At 47.2% G+C, this 25,583-nt stretch overlaps 1 protein-coding gene across 4 annotated transcripts in view; it reads left to right on the top strand.

Annotated features, from left to right (window-relative positions):
* The window catches only part of MAD1L1 (mitotic arrest deficient 1 like 1), a 448,177-nt gene that overhangs the window by 327,467 nt on the left and 95,127 nt on the right, over window positions 1–25,583 (top strand). For all 4 annotated transcript variants that reach the window (XM_049904706.1, XM_049904707.1, XM_049904709.1 and 1 more), the window contains one exon: window positions 3,740–3,947. In XM_049904706.1, coding sequence (XP_049760663.1) covers window positions 3,740–3,947 — 208 coding nt within the window. The remainder of the gene's footprint in view (window positions 1–3,739; window positions 3,948–25,583) is intronic.

Genomic DNA, 25,583 nt, shown 5'->3' with positions numbered 1-25,583 from the left:
ATGTAGTAGCATCGAGAACTAATCTGTATGAGATAAAAGCAAGCAAGGTTTATTAAGGGCTCAAAGAATGATTGGAACTGGAAACTATGTGGTCTACCAAAATGAAACCATGGAGTCCAAGGCATGATAGCCACACAAATATTCTTATAGGGTTTAGACAAAGAATGGGGCTACAATACTCAGATTAGTTTTCAGGAAATCAGGGAAGTTCAAGGCGGGCTTTCTTGAGGTGGAGGGAATAACATACATATCAGTGAGCTTCAGTGATTGGCAACTTAGATTGCAGCAGTACATGCAGGTGGGGGTACACGGGGAATCACAGGACAATGATAGGACGTGCTGGTCTGGGAACATGCTGTTAAAACTGCTTCCTCAAGCATATCTTTTCCTGGGTTCCATCGTAAAGGAGATTTTTTGATAATGCTGTGGTCAAGACCTTCTAAGAGCAGGCTGTGACATCCTGCTTTACTTGACAAGAGAGAAGAATATTTCCTTTAGGATATAAATTTTTAAGGATGACTAAAGTTTAAGCATGGGAAAGAAAAACTGCTGTTTTAAAATGAGGTTTATGTTCAGGCCTGGGCCAGGGTTCCCTACTTATTCCAAATGCCTCATACTTTTGGGATCTGTTACTCTGATGATCAACAAATATCTTTGGATATCTTCTTTTATGAAGTGTCTGTTCAAGTTTTTGCCCATTTTTAAATTGAATTGTCTGACTTTTTCTTATGAGCTCTTTATATGTTCTGGATATGAATACTTTGTCAGATATCTGAATTTCAGACATCTTCTCCCACACTGTTAGTTGCCTTTTCACTTTTTGATGAATAGAAATTCTTGACTTTTATACAATCCAGTTAATTTATATATTTTTTCTTTTATAGTAAGCATGTTTTGAATCTTGTGTAAGAAATCTTTGTCCACTCCATAATTGTGAAGATATTCTCTTTTCTTTTAAAATGTTATTGTCTTACCTTTTATATTTATATTTGCATTCTCTTTGGAGTTAGTTTTTGTGTATGGTGTGAGGTCAAGGTCAAGAACATACGGGTTTGCAGTTGATCTTCCACCATTTATTGAGAAAAACATCCTCTCCACTGCACTGCTGTGTCTCCTTTGTCATAAATCAGGTGACTATAGATGTGTGTTTCTGAACTCTGTGTTCCCTTGGTCAGTTTGCCTGTCCTTGCTCCAGCCTGTACTCTTAATGACCACAGATGTATCATATGTCATGATATCTGGTAGGGTAAGTCTTCCAGCTTGGTTCTTCTCCTTCAGGATTGCCATGGCTAGTCTTAGCCTGTGGGGTTTTGTTTGTTTGTTTGTTTAATAATTTATTTTTGTTGTTTTTGTTGAAAATATACACAGCAAAACACACACCAATTCAGCAATTTCTACACATACAATTCAGTGACATTGATTACATTCTTCAAGTCATGCAACCATTCTTACCCTCCTTTTCTGAATTATTTCTCCAACGTTAACGTACGGCCACTGCCCCCTTAGCTTCCTAAGTAAGCTTTTGAGTTGTTATTATCAATCTGATCCCATATAGCTAGCTCTTTAAAAGAGTACAATGGTTAAGGTAGACATTCTTTACTAATTAAGCTAAACTTCTTTCGTGTGAATTTTAGGCCCTTCAACACCCATTTATTAAACACTCATCATTACGCCAGACCTCCTTCACTCTCAGTCTCTAGTTTGACCTTGTCTTTCTCCATGGCAGGTGGGCTTCGTCCAGGCTGGGAAGGGAAGAAATGGGAACATAGCCACCAGCAGCTTCAGAGCATCATCATCTCAGCCAGCAGCCTCAATAGAAAAAGAAGGCTTCCCTTCCCCAGCGTCTGAATATAAAACCTCACGGAAGAGCTGTGATTGGCCCAGCTTGGGTCCTAAATCCACCCGTTAAGCAGATCCCTGTGGTCAGGCAGAAGGGGAGTCAGTGCTGGGCTAGGCCAAGTCCTGTGTCCGTTCATGTGACCCTGTGTGACAGAGTAGAATTGCTCCATTGGGTTTCCTAGGCTGCGATCTTGACAGGAACAGATCACCAGGTCTTTCTCCTGTGGAGCCACTGGGTGCTTAACTCCTGTACCACCAGGGCTCCTCCAAGGAACCCTAGTTCCTTTTCTTGGAGAATGGTGTTTAGAAACCGAGATGTGCTGCTAGAATTGCTCGTTGTTGTTGGGGTATTGTTGCTTCTAGGCCCCCTCAGCTAAAAGATTAGTTGTATGTAGATTAGCCCGTGTATGTGCACATATCCCTAAATATTTCCGTGTGTAACAATCTTTATCTGTATTGAACTAAGTAACTTCACACTGATGTCTCCAACTCTGACCATTACCACATGGGCCCTTCTGTCTCCTCCCTTTATCTGTACCCTTTCACACTGACTTTGAGTACCAGCTCAGAGGAGCCTAAGGACACTTGATGAGTAAGTGTGACATGGGATCCAGATGGATCCTGGGCCAGAAAAGGGGCCTTAGGTAAAAACTAAAGAAACCTGAAGAAAGCATGGACCCTGGATAATAATAACAGATCAATATTGGCTCATTATTGTAACAGATGTGCCAAACCCATTGCTGTTGAGTTGATTCCGACTCATAGCGACCCTATAGGACAGAATAGAACTGCCCCATAGAGTTTCCAAGGAGCGCCTAGTGGATTCAAACTGTTGACCTTTTGGTTAGCAGCTGTAGCACTTAACCACTAGGCCACCAGGGTGTCCGTGTAAAATGCTAACAGAGGGAAACTGGGTGCAGGGTATATGGGAACCCTCTGCACTGCCTTCACAATATTTCTGTAAACCTAAAGCCATTCTAAAAATGAAGGTCATTGTTATTTTTAAAGTCCACAGGCCTCTCTGAAAACCTTTCAGACCGAGGGTCGATGTGGCGTCCCAGGGACCATAGCCCATAGCAGCAGGGTCCAGAACCTGAGAATATTGCCAGCAGAGTGTTTAAAAGTGTAGTGCATTTTAAAGAGGCTTCCACCACAGTTTGGTTTTACAGCTGGTATTTAAGAAGACAAAGAGAAGGGGCCTCGTGGGTATTGAGTTCATCAGTGGTGCAGGCCAGGTGTTCGTGGGGCCTTTCCTTCTTTTTTTTTAATGCTCTTTTTGTTGAAAGTATACATAGCAAAACAGGTTCCCATTCAACAATTTCTACACCTAACGTTCAATGCTGTTGGTTACATTCTTCGGTTTATATTACCGTTCTCATTATTTCTAGTTGTTCTGTTTCTGTGAACTTAGTCTCACTGCCCCCCAGCCTTCTCATCCATGCTTTAGAGCAACTGTGGTCTGTTTGGTCTGTATGGGTAATTTTTTAAAGGAGTGCAGTACTGCAGCGTGACATCCTTTACTTTTTGAAGTATCTCAGGGCAATAGTCTTGGGAAGCCCTCTAGTCTCAATGGGTCCAGTAAGTCTGGCTTCTTTAGTGGGATCTCCTCTTTGTCTCCCCTCCCCCGTTTATTCCTCACAACAGCTCTGCCAGGTAAGTGGCAGCAGCTTTGCCCACAATTGATGAGGAGCCCAGAGCCCCCAGGGTTGAGTCACACCTGTCAGGAGGTGACCCTAAGGCCCACACCCACCACCAGAACCTGGCGCTGAACCTGTCCCCACTGCCAGCAGATCCTGCACATGCAGGGCTGGATGGATACCAGGCTTGGAAGCCCCTGTGTGCTCTCTCCTGTGTGGGTTTGTTCCTCAGCCTTGGTGACCCCATGCCTGTCTCTCTGCAGGGTGACTATGACCAGAGCCGGACCAAGGTGCTGCACCTGCGCATGAACCCGGCCAGTGCGGCCCGGCAGCGGCTCCGTGAGAACCAGGTGCAGCTGCAGGAGGAGTGTGAGCGGCTGCGCGAGCTGGTGCACACCTTGGAGCGGGGCGGCGCTGTCCCCGCTGACCTCGAAGGCGCTGCAGGCCTGCCGTCTGCCAAGGAGGTGGCAGGTAGGCGCTCTCCCCAGGGTCCTGGCAACCAGTGGGCAGGTCACCCCCGATGACTGCTGCCCATCCATCTGTCCGTCCTCAGTGACACCTGCATGGCTGTGGCAGTGGAAGGAGACCCCTGTTCCCCTACAGGGTGGCCAAGCCTGTGACAGGGGCCTATGACAGCATCTCTTGGTCCCTACAGCCAGGGGACTCATGGCATTTCCTCTGGGGTGTGCAGACCGGTCTTGTCAGCAGGAAAGAACTCGGCTGCAGCCAAGCAGTGAGCCGCTGAGATCTTGGCTGACCCTGAAACAAATTAACGCCATTTGTCAGTTTCTATGCGCCCCATTAATCCTGAGCAAACCCAATACGCCATGCGAACAGGCACCATCTCTCACTGATCAGAGAGCATTTCCCGGAGCCTGGGGCGCTCTCACATCTCGGGAGGCGCTGGGAAGCCCTTACTTCTTTGCACTCCAGGTCTGTCAATCAAGTGTCAGCTTTGGGAGTGGGCGATTGTCACCTAATGTAGTGACAGCTGGGGTTGGTTTCCAGTCCACAGCCTGGGCAGTGTCACAGTTGTGAGTGCTACCTGGGGAGTGTCTGCACTGCAGTGGCAGAGGGAGGGACCCCGGGGAGATGCAGGGCTGGGGGGCCCCTCAGGCCTGTCTACTGGTAGAGGCCACGTTGGCAGATGGGGGGAAAAGACGAACGCAACCCCAACTCTGTGTTTGCTGGTGACCTCTGGCCTCGCCCTTGGGGACACGTGCAGGGCCGTCTGGACTTGGGACTGTTGGCTGCTCTTTTCTTGACATTTACATCTTGCGTCTGTATTGCTTCTCATTCTCCAAGCCATTTTTCACTTCCTTCCAGGTCCTTGTCACTACATCCCATGAGGAAGGCAGGGATGTTGCCCCTGCAGGTGTCCGATTTGGGGCAGGGGGGCAGTGACCCTCTTGTACTGATTCCCCTGATCATTTTGGGAATGCTACTCTCTGCCCTGTCCCGGTGGTAAAGACTGGGGTCAAGCCAGGTCCCTTCCCTTTGCACACACGTGTGCCTATGTGCATCTGCGTGAGTGTGTGCATGCGTGTGTGCCTTTGTGCGTGAGGACGTGCATGTGCATAAACCCTCCTGCGCACACACACACACCCACACACTGTTTCCACATCTCAAACCCAGCGTGTCCCATCTTGATGTGTTCAGAGTTCATGTTTTTTTTTAACCTATGTCTAGCACCTTACTGTGGCCCTTAGGATCTTGCCCACCTTGTGTAGATCAGAGCGTGAAGGCGCAGTAAGAAATGTGACTAAACAGTGCCTGGAGCAGAGCTCTCTTCACCCCCAGACCCCATCCTGCTTTTGAGGTGGAGCACGGAACACCCCTGGCTCGACCATGAGGGCCCCTCAGAGCTGGAAACCTAGCCTCTGGCCTCAGAGGACTTGCTCTGCTCTCTCCCCAACCCAGTGGCCCTCATACTTCTGAATTCTGTCCACCTTGCCCTTTTAAGCTCTCATTAGAGGCCCCTGGCCGATAGAGAGAGCCCCAGAGTCCAGCCCATTAAAGCAGGGAGACCTCCAGGGCAGCTCTTCCTGGGACGGCAAATGGATTTCCTCTCAGTGCCAGGCTGATGGATGGCACTGGCGGCCAAACTGCCAGGCTGGGGATTCTCGGGCCAAGTCCAGGCTCAGTAGCAAAGGTCACCCTGCTCAGCAGTGTGGATGGTGGCATCAGGGGGGCTGGGGGCAGGCAGCCATGCACTCTCCTCCCGCTGGAGCCCATGCTTCAGGTGCAGTTGGGACCCAAAGCTCTAAGTAAAGGGCAAGGGTGCTGTCAAAGGGCCACACTCCAGGTGGTGGCAGTGCTGGGCCCTTCCAGAGCCCTCCACCAGCATCTGGAATCCCACCTGTTCATCACCCTGAGCTGGAAGGCCAGATTTCCTGTTTCCCACCAGTCCTCCTTCTAGCCACGGCACCCTCTCCCACCTCAGGCTGTCTGTGTGGACCTTTTTAGGTGACTCTTTACTCTGTAACGGGCTCACAGAAGGGGCCCCTTGCTATCCTCAGATATGAGAGGCCAGCCCCCTACTCTTTTGCCTGTTTCCTCGTTTATCCAGGAAGGCTTGTCGAGCGTTTATCCAGGAAGGCTTGCTTGGCCCTGGGCCTGGAGGGGGTGAGCAAGGCCCAGGGAAGCCCTGAGCCTGGAGAGGGGACAGCCCATGTGGCAGTGCTAGGAGGGATCAGCCAGGGGAACTTGGAGAAGGTGCTTCTGCAGCACTCGGGGGGGCAGCACCAAGGGGCTTCCCAAGGGAAGGAGCTGGCCTTGAACCTCAGGAGTGCGTCTCATCTGACTTCACTGGTGTCACACTCCACTGGACCAGTGGCAGGAGAGGCTCCAAGGGGCACAGGTCGGATTAAAAAAAAAAGAGGTGGAAAAAGCAAGGCTGACCAGATCTAGCTTTAGGGAACTAATATACCATGGACTGCCAGAAGAACGAACAAATCTGTCTTGGAAGAAGTACAACCAGAATGCTCCTTAGAAGCAAGGATGGCGAGACTGCGTCTTACATACTTTGGACATGTTGTCAGGAGGGATCAGGCTCTGGAGAAGGATATCATACTTGGCAAAGTACAGGGTCAGCGGAAAAGAGGAAGACCCTCAATGAGATGGATTGACACAGTGGCTGCAACAATGAGCTCAAGCGTAACAACGATTGTAAGGATGGCGCAGAACCGGGCAGTGTTTTCGTTCTGTTGTGCATAGGGTTGCTATGATTCGGAACTGACTCGACGACACCTAACAACAACAACAACACAGACAGAGGTTGGTGCCAAGTTTCTCTCAACAGACTTCGAAGCATCAAGTGCCACCTGGGTAGAGGCCCGCCCAGAGCGGTGCAGGGCATGTGTTTATACAGCTAGTGCTTATATGCAAGGATATGTGCAGGAGACCCAGGAAAAAAACGGATCTGATCTATGATGGATGGGGTTGTTTTTGTACTAGTTAATGGGTTCCAACTGATGTTACCATGAGTCAGGTGTTTGGTGTATTTTTTCCTGGCCCAGGTCACTGCTCAGTCAGGTACTCTGGTTCTTTCTGAGAGTTCACCGCAGGCAGGATCCAACTCGTATCGTTCATGGCCCTCACAACTTGGAAACCAGGGTGGCCAGGCATGGGCAGAGAAGCAGTGAGAGCAGCTTTATCCATTGGCAGTGGCCATGCATGAAGGTGAGAAGGGCAGGCAAGGACCATGGGCACCCAGAAGCAAGGGCTATGTGAGCTCATACGTCTGCTTGCCCCCTTTCCTGAGACCCCTCTAAAATCACAGCCCAGGGGATCTTTAAAGACTTAAACCTACAAAGAAAGGGAGAATACACAGCAAACATTTTGATATCTGGAAAGTGGACGGATGAGTGACTAAATGACTTAGCAGATTCCAGAAAGCTGGATTCTGAGCTGGCAGTGGGTGGGCCAAGAGCCAATCTGATCTGTGTGTGGAACTCCCTGCAGGCGTGGGAACCAGAGGCAGCACTGGGGGAGGGGGACTGTGGGCTGAAATAGAAGGGTTAGGTGGCTAGTCCAGAGTTTAACTGAGGAACAGCCAGTTTCTAGATTTTCCACCCAGCTCTCTGCAGTGGACTATTGCCTCCCCCATCCCCAACAAAAAGAAAAATTAGAAACAACAGGGATTACTTCTTATGGAGCAGTGATTCTCAAAGTGGGGCCCCCAGACTGGCAGCAGCAGTACCCTGGAATGTGCTGGAAATGCAAACTCTTGGGCTTCGGCTCAGACCTTCTGTAGTCCGTGCTAACAAGCCCTGTAGTGGTTCTGATGCCGACTTAGGCTTGTGAGCCACTGCTCTGAACAGAGTGTGTCAGCACCGCAAGCAAGACACAGTTTAGGGCAGAGAGCTGAACGGGAACCCAGAGTCCCTGAACTCGCCCCTGTCCTGCCCAAGCCTCTTCCGTGATCATGCTCAGACACTGTGGTCAAGGGTACACTCTCTGGGCAGGAGGTCAGAAGGCTCTTCACTGGAGGTTCTGAGCAGCCTAAGAAGACAGACCTAAAGGCACCGACATTGGGGGGTCCCCAGCTGAGCAGCTGTACCAGATCATACCATGGTGAAACCTCCTGTGGATGAGCTTTCTTCTCCTGCTCAGAGATCCCCGTGTGCCTTCTAAAGCCCCACTCCTAATTATGAGGAACCCTAATTTACCAGGGTTCTCAGGCATCTGAAAAAAGGGCCTCTGGCATGAAAGACAAAGACCAAAGTAAACAAGTAGAAAATGTAACTTGGAGGGAACAGGCCATCAGAGAGAAGAAATCTCCCTTAAAATTTTATCATGAATATTCTCAGAGGTAGAAGAAAAGATATTTCAACAAGACAAGAACAGGACACTTAAATTTTAAAAAAAGAAAACCTTCAGAGAGCAAAAATGAGCCCTTGGAAATTAAAAATATTGAGAGTTAAATGAAAAACTGAATAGAATTTATAAGATCAAATTGATTTATAAGAGAAATCTGATTAATAAGGTGCAATTGAGAAAGTTTAAGAATAAAACAAAAAGACAATGAGATGAAAAACAGGAGAGAAAAGGTAAGAAAATTAGAGATCAGCCCAGGAGGCCCAATATCTGGATGAAAGGAGCTCCAGAAGGGGAAAACAGAGGAAACTTAAATGAAATCATTCCAGGAACGTTTCAGAGAATGAAGTAATGGCCTTCTGTATTGTGCTAAATACTCAGTGGGTCCTTCATTGGATGAAAACAAACTGACCGTCCGATATATATCATCATGAAACTGCAGAACACTGGGAACAAAGAGAAGATCCTGTAAACTTCTAGAGAGAAAAAAAATAGGTCTGTCCTCAAAGGATCAGCAATCAGAATGGCTTAATACTTCTCTACAGCAACACTGGAAGCTAGAAAGCCATGGAGCATTTTCCAAAGGAAAGTTATTTGTGACTTAGAATTCTGTGCCTACTTAAACTCTCAGTAAAGACTGAAGGAAGAATTAAGCACATTTTCATATATTCATCATCTTAATAAATTTACTTCCATCTGCTCTTTCTCAGCTAGTGGAGGATGTGCTCCAGCAAAACAAGGGAGTGAACCATGAAAGAAGACATGAAATATGGAAAACAGGAGCTTTACCCTAGGAGAGGAGTGAAAGGAGACCCCAGGACAGCAAGCCTTGAGAGCAACTGGTGTAGGTTAGAGCTGATCAGAAGGTTCTGGGACTTCTTCAGAAAGGTGAAATTGGCAGAACCTAAGGGTGAGAATGTCTTGAAAGGAGATCTGGACCAGAGCCTTCCACACCTCTGCACCCAGATGGGCTGATGGAGACATGGATGTCCTAGTCCCTGGCCTGCTGCCTCTGGCTGCACAAATCTTCCTCCTTTATCACAGTGTCCCAAACATACTTCTTACTTTTTTATGTTTGCCATCCACAGGCTCCAACTTAGACAAGTAGCAATGAGGATGTGGCTGAGTTAGTAATGATCAAATAGAAAACTAACCAAATAGAAAAATAAGACAATTATTAGCTACAGGGAAAATGAAAAGCTATGCAAAAAATGACAAGTACTGATAGTTTGCTACATGGGCCATTGCTACAAGTCTGAATAGCATTTACATGGTCTTAATAATCATATAAGCAGCCTAGTAACTCAATGGTTAAGCGCTCAGCTGCTAACCGAAAAGTTGGCAGTTCAAAGCCACTCAGTGGCTCCACGAGAGAAGAGACCTGGTAACCTGCTCCTGTAAAGATTACAGCCAAGAAAACCCTATGAGACCATTGTACTCTGTCACATGGGGTCACCATGAGTTGAAATCGACTCACCAGCATCTAACAACAACAATAGAACTGAAAGGTGCAGTGCTGATTCAGTGGTAGAATTCTCTCTTTCCATGCCGAAGACTCAGGGTCAATATCTAGCCAATGCACCTCACGTGCAGCCACCACCTGTCTGTCAGTGGAGGCTTGCATGTGGCTAGGATGCTGAACAGGTTTCAGTGAGCTTCTAAACTAAGACTTGGAAGAAAGGCCTGGTGATCTACTTCTCAAAATCAGCCAGTGGAAACTCTATGAATCACAGCAGTCCGATCCACAACTGATCATGAGGATGGTGCAGGACTGGGCTGCATTTCGTTTGGATGTACAAGGGGTCACCATGAGTTGGGGCCAACTGGATAGCAGCAAACAACAAAGACATTACTGAATGCTCATGTGAGCAGAGTGATGCGAATAATGTAAGGGTGGCGATAGAAAGGAGACGCGTGTAGTGGGCTGGGGGAAGAAGAACTAAATCCTCCTCTTCCCTGGAGAAGCAGCAGTACAGACAGGCCCTTTAGAGAAGGGGCGTTAACACCAAAATGATTGGCTTAAAGAGGTGAAAGTGACTGCCTGGGGAGAAGGCATGGCCGTCAGAGGTGCAGGTGCGGGAGCCTACTGCGTTCTCCAGGAAGAGTCTTGTAGAATTACTGGACGCTTTAAAATATGTGCATATGAATTTCTCATTACAACAATGACTAAAGATAAAAGGGCTACCTGAGTCGTGTAAACAGTTAACATGCTTGGCTGCAGCTGAAAGGTTGGGGGTTTGAGTCCACCCAGAGGCCATCTACTTCTTAAAAATTAGCCATGTAAAACCCTATGGAGCGTAGTTGTACCCTGACACACATGGGGTCACCATGAGTCAGGCTGACTCCATGGCAACTGGACTGACTGGTAAAGATTTAAAAATAAGTAAATAATTAAATAACAGCTGGAGTCCAGCTTGCTAAAGGGTGGCGGGCCCCAGTTCTGCTGAGGAGCCGGTACCTCAGCCTGGGGCGCTGGGGAGCCAGTGAGTCTCCTGCGGGGCTGGGGGCGGGGGGAGGCGATGGGAGGACTGCAGAGGTGAGGACAGGCAGGCCCACAGCCATGGAGTAGAGTGGGGCACGTGGTGAGTGTTGCTCTCTGAGAAGGAGTGGTAGGAGGGAAAGGAGGAGTAAGGAGCCCTGGTGCCTTCCCTGGGGCAGGGAGGTGGTAAGGTGTTTGCACCAGGTCACTCGTCTGGATATTGAGGTGAGGGTTCCCAGGGAGAAGCTGGCTGGGCTAGTCCCGTGAGGATTTGGCTGCAGGAGGTGCAGGTGCAGCGCTGAGATCGCTGTTGGGCCTGCAGCCTGGAGCTCCTTCCAGCCTCCTGCCATGTGTTTGCACAGCTTATACAAAATGCCCCTGACTGTCACTTGTATCTGTCAGCTGGGCCTTCCTTCTACTTTGCAAGTGAAGTCATGGAGGCTCAGAGAGGCCAAGGAGCTTCCCCAGAGTCACCCACCCAGGCCCTCCATCCAACTGCAGCCCAGGGTCCCCGGTGGCCACGCCACCAGGCTACCTCATCCTCCATGCAGGGTGCCCGTGACCCCCTAGAGGGAGCTCGCCAGATGGCAGGCCAGGTGCTATGGCTCTTGGACACCGGTAGACGGAATGTAGTGATTTAGTCCTGGGCTGTGGAGGCGCCTGTATTTCCTTCTGCCCTGAACACCAGGAACTTCCAGCATAGCCATGACTCAGCAACCACCCTCCCCGGAGCCTCTCACATCTGTTCAGGGCGCTAGGCTATAGCCCCAGGCACAGGCTCACCTCCCTAGTCGTAGTCCTCATTGTAGTCTTAGTTGCAGGACCCTGGGCTTGTGTCACTCCCAGCCAGAGGCGCTGGGGTCCCAAAGACTGATCAGGGAGGGGGACTGGGGGCCTTCTGGTGCCACTCACCCACGAGCTCCACCCCACAGGCACCACCTCATTTTGGCACCATGCACCCTGGTACCACCTCTCCATCCTGGCACTGCCTCTTTCTGCTTTGGTGCCCCCCCCATCCTGGTACCCCCTTCCATCTCAGCACTGCCCCCCGCCCCCCACATGTCAAGATATGGCCTCAGTATTTCAGGGCAGTATTTCAGAGCTGCCCCTGGCAGCTAGTTCATTTGCAGCAGGGGGTTGGGAGAGGGGGCCATCCATTCTCCCATACCTTCGAGTTGAAGGTTAAGTAGGAAGCTCATCCTTGAGTGAGTTTCCTGGTTTCTTTGATGAAGGCCTCACTCAGGGATTCCGTACCAAGGGCCCAGGGCTCCAGAAAACTCAGTCTCCCCACAAGGATCCTGACTCCTTGAGGGCCCCCTACCAAGCCAGCTGGGCCAGGGAAATTATTAATTATAGTTTTATTAGGAAATACATTAATATTAAAATCATCTGATCTTGTCAGAGTGACAGGCTGAAAGCGATCAGGTTTGTCACTGCCTGGCGGCTGACTGTGCAGGTGCCGGGGGAAGAGGGCAGAGGGAGCTGGCCCCAATTGGGGCATCTCTGCAGCCTGGGCCTCTGTGTCCGGAAGAAGGATCCCGTACTTCGGAGAGGCCAGTGCCCAGATAAGAGGCCAGGGCCTGAGGGCCAATCAGAACCTTCCTGCCTGCTGCTAGGTACTGAGGCAGGCACAGGGGTGGCTTCTCCTGGTTTCACTTGCAATGTACATTTCTCCGTTTATTCATGTGCTGCCTCCCCAGACCAGGGCCTCAGCCCTCACAGGCCACCAGGCCAAGCATGGGCAGGGGGCGGGGGTTGCCGAAGTACCTGGGCGACAAGCCTGCTGGGCACCCAGAGCCATGGACACAGATAAGGCGGCGGGTCTGAATGAGTGCCGTGGCGTTTCAAACCCTGCCTCCTTCATGCATTGGGACAAGTCAGCCTTGCCACCTCCCCGCCACCGCCTCTGCTCATCTGTAAAATGGGGTGTGATGAGATGGGTGAGAAGGTGGGCAGGCAGGGGGTGCTCCGCACAGCTGTTCACCTCCCAGTGCTGACCCCCTTCACTGAGGAGATAGGCTGTTGCCCGTGCTTGCTCCTGCATCCCCACATAAGGGCCTTGGGGGACCCTGATGAGATCCAGGGCAGCCCCCAGGGCAGAGCCGCTCCACACTCGCCAGGCAACCAGAAAACGCTGCCCAGGCCCACACCCTTGTTCCTAAGCCAGGAGGCACCTGCCTCCCATGCTGTCCTCCACCCCCAGAAGGCAGGTGGCCAGGGTCTCAGAGGCTCCTGCAGCCCAGGGGGGCACCTGGGAAGAGGTGCCACATCTGGGAATCTGTGCATTGTCACCACCCTAGGCATTCCAGGCTTGGTGTTCGGCCAGTGTGGCCCCCCAGGGTGCTGCAAACTCCCGGGCCAAAAAGTGGGGTCCATCTGCCCCTTAAGTGCACTGAGCGCCCTGGCAGCCTTTGGTGGCAGCAGCGGCTGTGGACACCTAGCCACACGCAGTGGAAGCTCCTCCATTCATCAGCAGGACAGAGGAGAAAGGCAGCACCCAGGCCGGCAACTCCAGGCCAGCTAGCACCCTGGCAGGGAGAGCCCCCGTCTCTGCACCAACTTCAGCAGTGCCAGTCCCTGCAGTCCAGGCAGGGTGTCTTGGGGAGCTATGGGCCCTAGAACATCCGTGCTCTGGCAGGACACACCACCCCAGCCAGGGTGGCCAAGCAGTGGAAGAGTATCTTGGTCATCTAGTGCTGCTATAACAGAAATACCACAAATGGATGGCTTTAACAAAGAGAAGTTTATTCTCTCACAGTCTAGTAGGCTAGACATCTGAATTCAGGGTGCTGGCTCCAGGGAAGGCTTTCTCTCTCTTTTGGCTCTAGAGGAAGGTCCTTGTGATGCATGTCTTCCCTTGGTCTGGGGGCGTCTCAGTGCAGGAACCTCAGATCCAAAGGACGAGCTCTGCTCCTGGAACTGCTTTCTTGGTGGTATGAGGTCTCCATGTTTCTCTGCTCACTTCTCTCTTTTATATCTCAAAAGAGATTGGCTTAAGACACTATCTAATCTTGTAGACCTCAATATAATTGCCGCTAATCCATTTTATTACATCATAGTGATAGGATTTACAACACATAGGGAAATCACAGCGGAAGATAAAATGGTAGACAATCATATAAGGGAATCATGACCTAGCTAAGTTGACAGATATTTTGTGGGGACACAATTCAATCCATAACAAGGGGCTTTAGAGAAGCGGACTTTTCTGTCCCCCCGCTTGGTGGGCCAGGCTCCATGTCACTTCCTGAGAGGAAGAGGAGGGTAAGACCCAGGAGGGTGGCAGCCACAGGAGGTTTGAAGGCTTGGGGACCAGATTCTCACCCACGGGGAGCTGGATTGGTATGGGGGGGAGGGGCAAAGGAAGGGAAACAGCCAACATTGGAACCCAAGCCATAGCAGAGGGTCTGACCACTCCTGGATAAGTATGAACTGCAGAAAACTGGAGGCAGAAACATTTAAGTCGCAGTTTCTGTCTGGACATAAGTTCTTATGGCCCTACAGTGAATACAGAAGTGGGGCTGCTGGTTCACGTGGTAAGCGCATAACTATCTTTATAAGAAGCTGTTCCCTGAGCGGCAGTATGCTTCTGCACCCCACCTGCAGGGTTCAAGTTCCGGCAACTCTGCACCGTGCCAGCACTTGGGGTTGCCTTTTGTTTTAGCCATTCTCACACGTGTAGTCACTTGTCCTGGTTTTAACATGCATTTCCTGAACACGAATTGCCTTTTTATGGGCGAGTTTGCTGTTCACATATCCTTCTGAGTGAAGTGTCTGTTCAAGATTCTTGCCCATTTTTTACTTGGATTGTTTTCTTTCTTAGTAGTGAATTTTGAGAGCTCTTTGTACATCTAGATACAGGTTGTCAAATGTGTAAATGACAAATATTTTCTCCCAGTCTGTGCCTGGGATTTTCATTTTCTGGCAGTGTCTTTCACAGAGCAATTTTTTTTTTTTTATTGTACTTTAGATGAAGGTTTACAGAACAAACTAGCTTCTCATTAAACAGTTAGTACACCTATTGTTTCAGGACATTGGTTAACAACCCCATGACATGTCAACATTCTCCCTTCTCAACCTTGGGTTCCCCATTACCAGCTTTCCTATCTTCTCTGGCCTTCTAGTCCTTGCCTCTGGGCTGGTGTGCCCCTTTAGTCTCATTTTGTTTTATGGGCCTGTCTAATCTTTGGCTGAAGGGTGAACCTCAGGAGTGACTTCAGTACTGAGCTAAAAGGGTATTCGAGGGCCATACTCTTGGAGTTTCTCAAGTCTCAAGGCCAGTAAGTATGGTCTTTTTTTGTGAGTTAGAATTTTGTTCTATGTTTTCTCTCCAGCTCTGTCCGGGACCCTCTTTTGTGATCCCTGTCAGAGCAGTCAGTGGTGGTAGCTGGCACCATGTAGCTGTACTGGACTCAGTCTGGCGGAAACCATGGTAGTTGTAGTCCATTAGTCATTTGAGCTAATCTTTCCCTGTGTCTTTAGTTTTCTTCATTCTTCCTTGCTCCTGAAGGGGTGAGACTAGTGGAGTATCTTAGATGGCCGCTCACAGGCTTTTAAGACCCCAGACACTACTCACCAAAGTAGAATGTAGAACATACCCTCTATAAACTATATTATGCCAATTGAATTAGATGTTCCCTGAGACCATGGTCCCCACAGCCCTCAGCCTAGTAAATCAGTCCCTCGGAAAGTTTGGATGAGTCTATGGAGCTTCCATGATCTTGTCTTGTACATGTTGTGCTGGCCTCCCCAGTGTTGTGTACTGTCTTACCCTTCACCAAAGTTACCACATATCTATTGTCTATTAAGTGTTTTTCAATCCCCATCCCTCCCGTCCCTCATAACCATCAAAAGTTGTTTCTTTTTATGTGTAAACCTTTTCATGGGTTCTTATAGTAGTGATCTTATACAATATTTGAGCTTTTGTAATTGACTTATTTCACTCACCGTAATGCCCTCCAGATTCATCCATGTTGTGAGATGCTTCGCAGATTCATCATTGTTCTTTACCGTTATGTAGTACTCATTGTGTGTATGTACCATTCATCTGTTGATGGGCATCTAGGTTGTTTCTATCTTCTTGCTATTGTGAACAATGCTGCAGTGAACAGGGATATGCACATGTCTATTCATGTGATGGATCTTATTTCTCTAGGGTATATTCCTAGGAGTGGAATTGCTGGATCATATGGTATTTCTGGAAACCCTGGTGGCATAGTGGTTAAGTGCTATGGCTGCTAACCAATGGGTCGGCAGTTCGAATTCGCCAGGCGCTCCTTGGAAACTCTATGGGGCAGTTCTACTCTGTCCTATAGGGTTGCTATGAGTCGGAACCGACTCGACGGCACTGGGTTTGGATTGGGTTTTTTATGGTATTTCTATTTCTAGCTTTCTAAGGAAGCACCATATCATTTTCCAAAATGACTGTATCATTTTGCATTCCCACCAGCAGTGCATAAGAGTTCCAATCTTCCCACAGCCTCTCCAACAATTTGTTTTTTTCTGTTTTTCTTATTCTAGCCAGTAATGTTGGGGTGAGATGCAATCTCATTGTGGTTTCGATTTGCATTTCTCTGATGGTGAGTGATGGCAAGCACTTCCTCGTGTGTCTGTTAGCCGCTTGAATGTCTTCTTTGGCGAAATGTCTCTTCATTTCCTTTGCCCATTTTTTAACTGGATTATTTGTCTTTTTGTTGTAGAGGTGTTGGATTTTCCTGTAGGTTTTAGAGATTAGACCTTTGTTGGATTTGTAATAGCTAAAATTTTCTTCCCAGTCTGTGGGTTCTCTTCGTTCTCTTTTAGTGAAGTCTTTTGATGAGCAGTGAAGTGTTTAATTTTTAGAAAAAAAAAAAAGAAGATCCCGGTTATCTAGCTTATTTTCTAGAGTTTGTGTGTTGTTATGGTTTGTACCCTGTTAATGCCATGTACTAGGGCCTTTAGCATTGATCCTGTTTTTTCTTCTATGATCTTTATAGTTTTTGCTTTTATATTTAGGTCTTTGATCCATTTTGAATTAGTTTTTGTGTATGGTGTGAGGTATCAGTCCTGTTTCATTTTTTTGCAGACGGACATCCAGTTTTGCCAGCACCATTTGTTAAAACACTGAGAGAGCAAACATTTTTAATGTTGATGAAATTATCAGTTTTTCTTTTCTAAGTCATGCTTTTGACATCAGATCTAAGAATTCTGCCTAATCACAGGTCAAAAAGATTGGTTTATTATGTTTTCTCCTAAAAGTGTTTTTAGTTTTACATTTTACATTTAAATTTATGACCTATTTTGAGTTGATTTTTGTGTGTAGTATGAGATTTACGTTGAGGTACTTCTTTGTTTTGTTTTATTTTTATTTATTATGCATATGGACATCCAAGTATTCCATCACTATTTGCTGAAAAGACTATCCTTGTTGTTCTTAGTTTCCGTTGAGTCAGCTCCCCACCCATGGTGACCCCATGCACAACAGAACAAAATGCCCTCCAGTCCTGTGCCATCCCCATGATTACAGACTGGACCTTTGTGATCCAAGAAATTCCATTGGCTGATTTTCAGATGGAGGTTGCCAGACCTTTCTTCCTAGTCTGTCCTAACATCACACAAGTCTCCACTGATAGACAATTGGTGAATTGGTTGCTGCTCTTGAGGTGTATTGGCTGGAAATTGAACCCAGGTCTTCCACATGGAAGGTGAGAGTTTTACCACTGAACCGCCACTGCCTCCAGACTATCCTTACTCCATTAAATTATATTGGCACCTGTCATGGATTGAACTGTGTCCCCCAAAAATATGTGTCAACTTGGTTAGGCCATGATTCCCATTATTGTGTGGTTGTCCTCCATTTTGTGATTTTCCTGTGTTACAATCTCTGCCTCTGGTTAAAGAGGGTTAGGGTGAGATGTAACACCTTTGCTCAGGTTACACCCCTGGTCCAATGTAAAGGGAGTTTCCCTGGGGTGTGGCCCGTACCACCTTTTATCTTACAAGAGAGAAAAGAAAAGGGAAGCAAGCGGAGAGTTGGGGACCTCCTACCACTAAGAAAGCATTGCCGGGAAGCAGAATGTGTCCTTTGGACTCAAGGTTCCTGTGCAGAGAAGCTCCTAGTCTGAGGGAAGGCTGAGGAGAAGGCCAACAGAGAGAGAAAGCCTTGCCTTGAAGCTGATGCTCTGAATTTGGACTTTTAGCCTACTTTACTGCGAGGAGATAAATTTATCTTTGTTTAAGCTGTTCACTTGTGGTATTTCTGTTATAGCAACGCTAGATAACTAAGACAGCACCTTTGTCAAAAATCATTTGGCCGAATTTATGTGGGTCTATTTCTGGACTCTCCATTTTGGTCCACTGATCTAAGCATCCACCCCTTCGCTAATACCACTCTGTCGTGATGACTGTAGCTTTACAGTAAGCCTCAAAATTGATAGCATAATTTCTCTTCGTTATGCTTCGTATTCAAAATTGTTTTGGCTCCTCTATTCCCATTGCCTTTGCTTATAAGTTTGAGAATCAGCTTGTCTATATCTAAAAAAAAGTCCTAGAGATTTTGATTGGAGTTCCATTAAACCTATAGATCAGTTAGGGGAGAATTTGTGTCTTTACTATTAGTCTTCTAATCCATAACCATGGTATGTCTCTCCATTCATTTAGATCTTCTTTCGTTTTTTTCACAAGCATGTTGTGGCTTTCAGCACACATGTACCCAATACATGTTTTATTAGAAATAATACTAAAATATTGCATTGGGTTTTTGTTGACACTATTGTGTTTTTCTTTTGCTTATTGTGGTTTCCATTATTCATTGCTAGCATATAAAAATACGACTGATTTTTGTGTTGGACTTGCATTCTGTGACCTTGCTAAACTTACTAATAATTCTAGGAGGGATTTTGCAATTTTTGTTTTGTTTGTTGTTCTTGTTTCTTTGTTCTTTGCAATCGTACTATCTGTGAATAGGGACTGCTTTATTTCTCCCCTTACATCTGTATGGCTTTCATTTTATTTTGTTGCCTTATTTCCCTGGCTAGGACTTCCAGTATGATGTTGAATGGGAGTGGTGAGTGTGGACGTGCTTGCCTTGTTCCTGATCTTAGGAGAAATCATCCTGCCTTTTGCTATTAAGGAGGATATTAGCTATAGGACTGTTGTGGAAGCCCTTTTTTCTTGTGGAGGGAGTTCCTTTGCCTTCCTAGTTGGCTGAGAGTGTTTATCATGAATGGATGCTGAATTATGTCAAATGCTTTTTCTGCATCACTTGATGTGATCTTGTGGTTTTCTTCTTTAGAATGTCAGTACAGGGATTATGTGTTGAATTTTCCAATATTGAACCAGCCTGGCGTTCCTGAGATAAACCCACCATGCTCATGATGCTTTTTCTTTTTGTTTTCAAAGCCTTTGCTGTGCTATCTGGACCTGTCTAACGTGCTATGCAAGGGTCAGATGGGAGTTGGGCAGTGGCCTAGCCCACAGTTCAGTTCTCATAGCATGTGGCACATGTTTTAGGGACTCATATATCACTTTATGGAATCACTCTCTATGATTCCCTCTCTGTGGTCTCTCCAGCATTTTCTGGCGACCTGAGAGCCCCCTACACAGACTTGGCCAGAAGTCTAGGACTTCTCGATTCCTGCTCTGCTGCACACCTCCCACCACTGCAACCACAATGAGGCTAGCGCCAGCGGTAGTGCAAAGAGAAAATACAACAGGGATTCACCCCACACTCAAGATCACAGAGCCTGTGGCCAGAGAAGGGTCCCTCACAGGGTTTAGACATCTGCCCACTGCAGCTGCACCTCTGCAGAATTGCCCAATGCTGGGAGGTAAGAAAGCAGCTCTGCTGGTGCAATGGCTAAAGAACTCAGCTGCTAACTGGAAGGTTGGTGGTTCAAACCCACCCAGTGGCTCCAAGGAAGAGAAAGACCTGGCGATCTCCGGTAAATATTACAGCCTAGGAAACCCTACGGGACAGTTCTGCTTTGTCACGTGTGGTTGCTATGAGTCGAAATCGACTCAGTGGCACACAACAATAGGAGGTAAGAGAATGAAAAAACAAGGTAAAAAAAACAGGATTTCTTCCACTTTCTTTACAGACCAGAAAGCGAGAGCTTCTCTCAATACTCTCTTTATTTGCACCCAGTGCTGATGTTCTGCTTTAAGCTGCTTTTGAGTCCAGACCGGGCAATGCCAGAGTGGAAGAAAAAAAAAAATGGGAAACTCAAAACACAAACTACCAAATCTCACCCAACATGAAATAGATGATCTGCATAGTCATATAGCTATTAAAGAAATGAATCCATAGCTAAAAAGCTTCCAAAAAAGAAATCTTCAGGCCCAGATGATTTCACTGGAGAATTCTACCAAACACTTAAGAAGAATTAACACCAATTCCACACAGTCTCTTCAAGAAAATAGAGGAGAAGGGAATACTTCCAAACTCATTTTATGAAGCAAGTATCACCACAATTTCAAAACCTATAATAGGACAAAAAGTAAAAAATAAAACTGCAGACCAATATCTCTCATAAACATAGACACAAAAACCCTCATGAAAATGAACCCAGCAGTGTATAAAAAGAATTACAGAACATGACCAACTGGGGTTTATTTCAGGAATGCAAGGCTGGTTTAATATTCAAATATCAATGGATGCGATCCACCATATCAGCAGGCTAAAAAAGAAAAATCATATGATCAAATCATGTAAATCAGGCAAAAGCATGTGACAAAATTCAGAACCCATTCATGATAAAAATTCTCAGCCAACTAGGGATAGAAGGGAACTTCCTCAACTTGACAAAGCGCGGTTACAAAAGTCTTACCCCTAATATCATACCTAATGATGAAAGACTGGATACTTTCCCTTAAGAACAGAAATAAGGCAAAGATGTGTGCTTTCACTACCCTTACGAAACATAGTGCTGGAAGTCCTAGCCAGTGCCATAAGGCAAGAAAAGGAAATAACAGGCATACAGACTGGAAAGGAAGAAATAAAACTTTCCCTCTTTGCAGATGACATAATTGTATATGTAAAAAGTCCCAAAGAACCAAAACAAAAAACCTAAGTGAGTTCAGCAGTGTCACAGAACACAAGATCAAAACACAAAAATCAATTGTACTTCTATAAACTAGCAACGCACATGTGGAAACTGAAAATAAAAACACCATTTCTGTTTGCCCAAAAAAAAAGGTGAAATGCCTATTTATAAATCTAACACAATATGTACAGGATCTATATACAGAAAACTACAAAACACTGATGCAAGAAAACAAAGGAGACCCGGATAACTGGAGAGACATACGACGTTCATGGATTGTAAGATTTAACGTAGTAAAGCTGTCAGTTCAGCTAAAGGTGATCCACAGGTTTAGTGCAGTTCCTATCCAAAAAACAGGAAGCTCATGGCAGTTTGGTGATACAGTGAATTCTAATTCCCTTCCTTGTCTTCCACTTTTCAGGGCCACAGTGGGCTGCTCCATGCATTCTGTCTAGAGTTCGTAGCTGCCTCCAGGGTCAAATTTGCTTTCTCCATCTCTCCCACATCCACAACCCCTGAATTTCTATAGCAGCATTATTCATAGTCACCAAAAGCTGTTAGCAACCCAAATGTCCCTTAACTGAATGGATAAGCCAACTGTGGCTCATCTGTACAATGGAGTACTACTCAGCAGGAAAAAAACGATGGATGCACACAACAGCATGGGAGAATGTCAGAGGCACTGTGCTGCGGGAAAGAAACCAGCCTCAAATGGCTACATGTTGTTTGGTTCCCTTTAGATGATATTCTGGAAAGGTCAAAACTGTAAATCAGAGAACAGATCAGCAGTTGCCAGGGGCTGGGGTGGGGAGTGTGACAAAGTGTGTGTCAAAGGGAGGGGAGCACTGGGGGGCTTTTCCAGGTGATGGAACTGTTCTGAGTCCTGATTGTGGTTGTCACAGAAGTCTGTACAGGTGTTCAACCTATGGAGTTATACACCCAAAAAATGTTCATTTTACTGCTTACAGTTTTTTTGTTTTAAATAAAAATGGTATCTCATTTTAATGAGCATTGCTTTGATTATTAATTCAGAGGAATATTTTTATTTCCTCTTTTCAGAATTGTCTTGTCATGGCCATGGCCTCTTTATCTATTGTTTAATTTGGTTTGTGTAAAAGTTTAACTTTTAGTTCTTATTTGTAATTTTTTGTGTAGAAAGTTTTAACTTTTTTGAAGTCTGTTAATTCTATTACTTTTAAGCTTAGAAAGTTCTCTAGCGATTTGATAAATAATTCTCTTCTGGGTTTTTTTTTTGCTTATTTTTTACATTTAAAGATTTAATCTACTTGGAACTTATTTTGGTGTGTGATATGAGGTCAAGATCTGAATTGATCTTTTCCCAGATCACTAAACAATTGTCCTAGTACCATTTATCAGATAATCCTTTTTGCATAGATTATGATTTATCTTCCTCTTTATTAAATTCTTATACCTAATAGAATCTATTGAGGTTTTTTCCCCTTTTATTTCATTTATCTGTACCATACTTTCAGTAATTATAGCCTTAAAATATACTTTAATATGTGGCATAGAGCAAGACATTACTCTTTTTTATTATTATCATTTAAGGATTTTCTTACCTGGTTATTATTCTAAATGAATTTTAGAATTACTTTAAGTTCAGGAAAAATCCATTGAGGTTTTGTTTTTTTATTGAAATTACATTAGAGTATAAATTAGTACGGTGGGAGAATTTTCAGCTTTGCAATGTTTGTGTTATGGTGGGAGGGGACAGCCTGTGCCTGCAGGGACAGAGGGACTTCCCAGGCACAGCGCAATGTGACCAGAGCCCCTTGCCCAGGCCCACATGGAAGGGGCACTTACCCTGGCGTAAGCAAGCTCTTGATCAAGCCCCTTTGCCAGTGCTTGGCTTGGGGGCTGCTGTTTGGTCTGGGAGGAATGAGCCCATCTGGGCTGCCTTCTGTTGCTGGATGGAATCGGGAAACACTGGTCCAGGCTCCCTTTTGCCTTTGGGTACTACTACCACCTCACCTTCCTCTTCTCACCCTTCCAAGTTCTCCTTTGAGCGCCTCTCGCATTATTTCCAGGGTTTATAGCTGTATTTAGAGTTTCTGGGTGGCACAAGCAGTTAAGGACTCATCTTCTACCGGGAAAGTTGGAAAGGTTTGAACCTACCCAGAGGCATCTCGTAAGACAGGCCTGGCTGTCGCCTTCCAAAAGGTCACAGCCCTGGAAACTCTATGGAACAATTCTACTCTGTGCACATGGGGCCACCACGATTCAGAATCAACTCAATGGCAACTAGCAAGAAAAGCTCTATTTATTGGGGAGGAACAGGGAAATCATCTACACCATCTTGTTGGGCCTGGAAGCCCCTTTCCTCCCATAATCTATTTTGTGCAAGTGGACTCAGTTGTTCTGCTGTGTAGCCAGGCTTGGATCCCGGGTCTGCACCGTCCTGAGGTCATAAGTGTGGGTCTCTGTCTTCCTCCTAACTGTGGCTTCTGCTTGAAATGCATGTGCTGTCTGCACACGCAGGATGTTCTTCTTCCATGCTTCCTTGTCATAGTAGCTAGGCAGCACGTCAATGGACATCTCATAGATCAGCCACCCTTTGGTGGCAGGAGAGCTTAGGAGAGCCTGCTTCCCCCCCAGGGAGGGGGGACAAATGAGGAAAGAGAAATACAGGAAAAGCTGGAGTCAGAGGCTTCGGGGCACCTCTGGGAGCTGTTGTCTCCCTGTACTGCTGTGGGAGCTGTTGTCTCCCTGTACTGCTGTGGGAGCTGTTGTCTCCCTGTATTGCTGTGGCCTCACCGTCAGTTGGCCCCTGTGAGACTGCTGTATCGCTAGTGCCCAGCACAGTGCATGGATGAATGGGTATGGATGGGTGGGTGGACGGATGGACAGATGGACGGATGGACAGATGGGTGGATGGGTGGGTGGATAAATGGATGGGTGGATAAATGGAAGGATGGGCGGATAGGCCTAAGAAGCTGCTGGTCAGAGCTGTCCAGAGCCGCAGGAGAGAAGGTGCCGATGTTGAGTCTGCACCGTCTCTCAAGTCTGAACTTGCCAAAAGCCAGGGGTGACACGTGAGGCTTAGACAAGCAAGCCCCTGTCCAAGCCATCTGTGTACTTGCCTTGGCCCTGCAAGGTCAGCATCCCACTGTGTGCGGGAGAGGAGCCCAACCGGGAAAAGGAGAACAGGCCACAGGAACTTAGCTCGGGAGGAGGAGCCAGGGCAGACTGACTTCAGGACCCCCCCAGACCAAGAGCAGTGATTGTGGCAGGCTGATCCCAGGAGCCCAAGAACCTTGGCTGCATACACTCTGGGCAGCCCATCATGGTGCTGCATTCTCAGGGTGGCCAGACCTGGGAAGCCAGGTTGAGGAGAGCCCACATATGGGGTGCAGCTGTCCCCCCAGCTCCGCCACAGTGGGCATGAGGAGCATGACTGGCGCCGTAATTACTGTGTGTCGCAGACTGCCTCTCTACGCTGTTTGTTTGTTCTGAGTGTCAGGTAATAAAGGGCAACACCATCAATTAGGTGTTTAATTGGAGCTGTAAGAACTTGTGTAATTTAGTCGTTGGGTTTGCAGACGGTGCAGGGGCAGAGGAGATGGAGTGGAGGGAGATGGCACTGTCCTTCTTGGTGTCTCCTTGAGGCGGGGGTGGGGTGGGCAGCTAAACTGGAAGCCTCTGGCCGATTTGAGGCAAAGAGGCGCTTTCAACATGGGTCCTTGTCAGTTACCTGTGCAGAGAGGGGAAGTAAACCGAAGAAATTGCACAGGAAAAGCACTGGCATTAGGGTGCCGAGGCCCAGGTCTAAGGCCCAGCTTGGCCCCTGTGTGGCCAGGATATCTGGGATGGCCCCTCCCCATCTGTCCTTATCCAGGTCATGGGCCCAGTGGCTCTGTGCTGCTGCCCTGGCAGCCCCTGAGATCTGGTTGGAAGCCCGTTGTCTGACTGACCTGGGGCAGCCATAACGAAGTACCACAAACTTAGGGGCTTATGAGGACAAAAATTCATTGTCTCACAGTTCTGGAACCTGAGAGTCGGAGATCAGGATATCAGTGGTGTTGATTCCTTTTGAGGATTGAGGGAGAATCTGTTCCATACCTCTCTCCCAGCTTCTGGAGACAGCTGGCAATCTTTGGCGTTTCTTGGCTCGTGGGTGCATCTTCACATGCCATCTTCCCACTGTCTCTGTGTCTCTTCTCCTCTTTTATAAGGACACCACGATTGTGGGATTAGAACCCACCCTACTGTAGTGTGACCTCATGTTAACCTAACTGATAAAGTCTTCAACGACTCTACTTCTTTATCGGGGACACCATCCAACCCATGACACGGTGGTGACTCACGCAGCCAGCATCTCCCCAGCCAGCATTTCTGAGCACCGCCTGCGTGCTAGGCCCATGGTACTGCGGTGAACAGACATGATGGAGGTTTACTGGTCAGTCGCTGGAGACAGGTGGGTAGGAAGGCACATGGGTGCTTGGCTGAAACAACTGATGTTTTTAACTTGGTGGCTCATTGTGTTTAAATATGAACCCAGCCCAGGATGCCCACACGGGCACAATGGAGGGTGAGAGCCACCGCCAGGCCTCACTCTTGTGCAGGGTGCGTGATGGCCCTTGTCTGGGCAAAGCAGGAGGGAGACTGCACAGGGAAATGAGCGTGGTTTTCATTGAAGAGACGATGCAGTAAAAATAGAGAAAAGCTCCCTAACCTTCCTGATCCTAGGGCCCTGGCTATACCTACTGTTTCCTCTTAGTTCTTGTCCGGTTTGGGGAGCTTTTTCAGCTTTAAACTGAACAGCACTCA

Source organism: Elephas maximus, chromosome 12 (genome assembly GCF_024166365.1).
Source record: "Elephas maximus indicus isolate mEleMax1 chromosome 12, mEleMax1 primary haplotype, whole genome shotgun sequence".
NCBI lineage: Eukaryota > Metazoa > Chordata > Mammalia > Proboscidea > Elephantidae > Elephas > Elephas maximus.
This window is presented reverse-complemented; position numbering and strand designations above follow the sequence as displayed.